Here is a 1,201-nt window from a genome sequence, read left to right as displayed (position 1 = left end):
CAACTGCCCTCCGTTGTTCCGTCGCCGGGGAATGGGATGCTGGGAATGGATGGTTTGAAGGGACGAGGCCTGGGGGGACGGGGGACGGGGGGACGGACGGATCCTGGGGGTTGATGGTGGGAGGGAGCGAACGAGCGGGAACGGAACGGGGGGGGGGCGGGGGCCACTTCCGGGAGGTGACCTTCCGCCGGGTTGGGTTTGCGGGTGTTTGGTTTCCAAAAAGGACATCGGACTTACTGAGCGTAGTGTCCGTAGCCATTGTAGGCGAGTCCTTGGCCGGAACCGATGCGTCCCCAGCCACCACCGTGTCCACCGGAAACCACAACCTCATGGGCGGACTCGTGATGGCCGCTACCGCTCGAGATCAGCTTCTTGATGCCAATGATGGAGGCCAGCGCAAGGGCGAGCTTCGACACGATCAGAGCCTTACCGGCGAGCAGAGCGAGGGCACCGAAGGCAAGCGGGACGAGCGTGCTGCCGAGCAGGAGCGGGATCATGATCCAGTGGCCGTTCTTCTTGTCCTTGTCCTTGTTTCCGAAACCACCGGCACCGCCACCTCCGAAGCCACCGCCGCCTCCGCGAACTTCCTCCATCGAGCGCTTGATTTCCTCGCTGGACGGGAACTTGACCTTGAGAGCGTGTGTGAGAGCGTGTGAGAGAGAGCGAGAGAGAGAGCGATTAAAAAAGCTCGAGATCGCAAGGACACGGTCGGATCGGGCAGCAGCCTACTACTCACTTGCAGGGTGTGGGACTGGAAGAAGGACAGCACCTTGTCGAAGAGCATCGAGTTGAGCGAGCGTTCCTTCTCGTCGAGCGAACGGGGCAACTCCTGCTCGAGCTGGGCCTCGGTGCGGAGCGGGCTGGCGTCGAGGGTTGAGTCCTGATCGCGCACGAATCGCACGCCCTCGCTCAGCTTAAAGTCCTTAGTCGAACGGGCCACACGGTCCAGGATGGTGAACAGCTTCAGCTTCAGGCAGGTGGACACGTCACCGCTGGCGCAATCCTGGTACGTCTTGTACAGGTACTTGATCTCGCCAAGGTACGAACCGGCACGGGGCGTCTGCTGCTGCTGCTGCTGCTGCTGCGATCCTTCGCTGCCATCGATCGAGTTCGAGCTGATCGGCAACGTGGCCGAAGCGCTGTGGGCAAGCGACGCCGTCGCTAGGCACCCGATCACCAACAAGCACTTGAACAGCTGCAT

General features: G+C 61.9%; 1 protein-coding gene across 1 annotated transcript; it reads right to left on the bottom strand.

The window, feature by feature from the left end:
- Nucleotides 1-233: 233 nt before the first annotated feature.
- On the bottom strand, nucleotides 234-1,201 carry LOC128720904 (uncharacterized). The gene is made up of 2 exons (XM_053814604.1): nucleotides 737-1,201; nucleotides 234-629 (listed from the first exon to the last, which is right to left on the bottom strand). The coding sequence occupies exons 1-2, from the start codon at nucleotides 1,199-1,201 to the stop codon at nucleotides 234-236; spliced, it is 861 nt and encodes a 286-aa protein (XP_053670579.1).

This window comes from Anopheles nili, chromosome 2 (genome assembly GCF_943737925.1).
Source record: "Anopheles nili chromosome 2, idAnoNiliSN_F5_01, whole genome shotgun sequence".
Taxonomy (NCBI): domain Eukaryota; kingdom Metazoa; phylum Arthropoda; class Insecta; order Diptera; family Culicidae; genus Anopheles; species Anopheles nili.
This window is presented reverse-complemented; position numbering and strand designations above follow the sequence as displayed.

Excerpts from the sequence above, each read along its gene's own strand:
- LOC128720904 (XM_053814604.1), bottom strand. The coding sequence starts at position 1,201 with ATGCAGCTGTTCAAGTGCTTGTTGGTGATCGGGTGCCTAGCGACGGCG. Across the intron at positions 630-736 it reads TCCAGTCCCACACCCTGCAA|GTCAAGTTCCCGTCCAGCGA; the intron begins GTGAGTAGTAGG and ends CACGCTCTCAAG.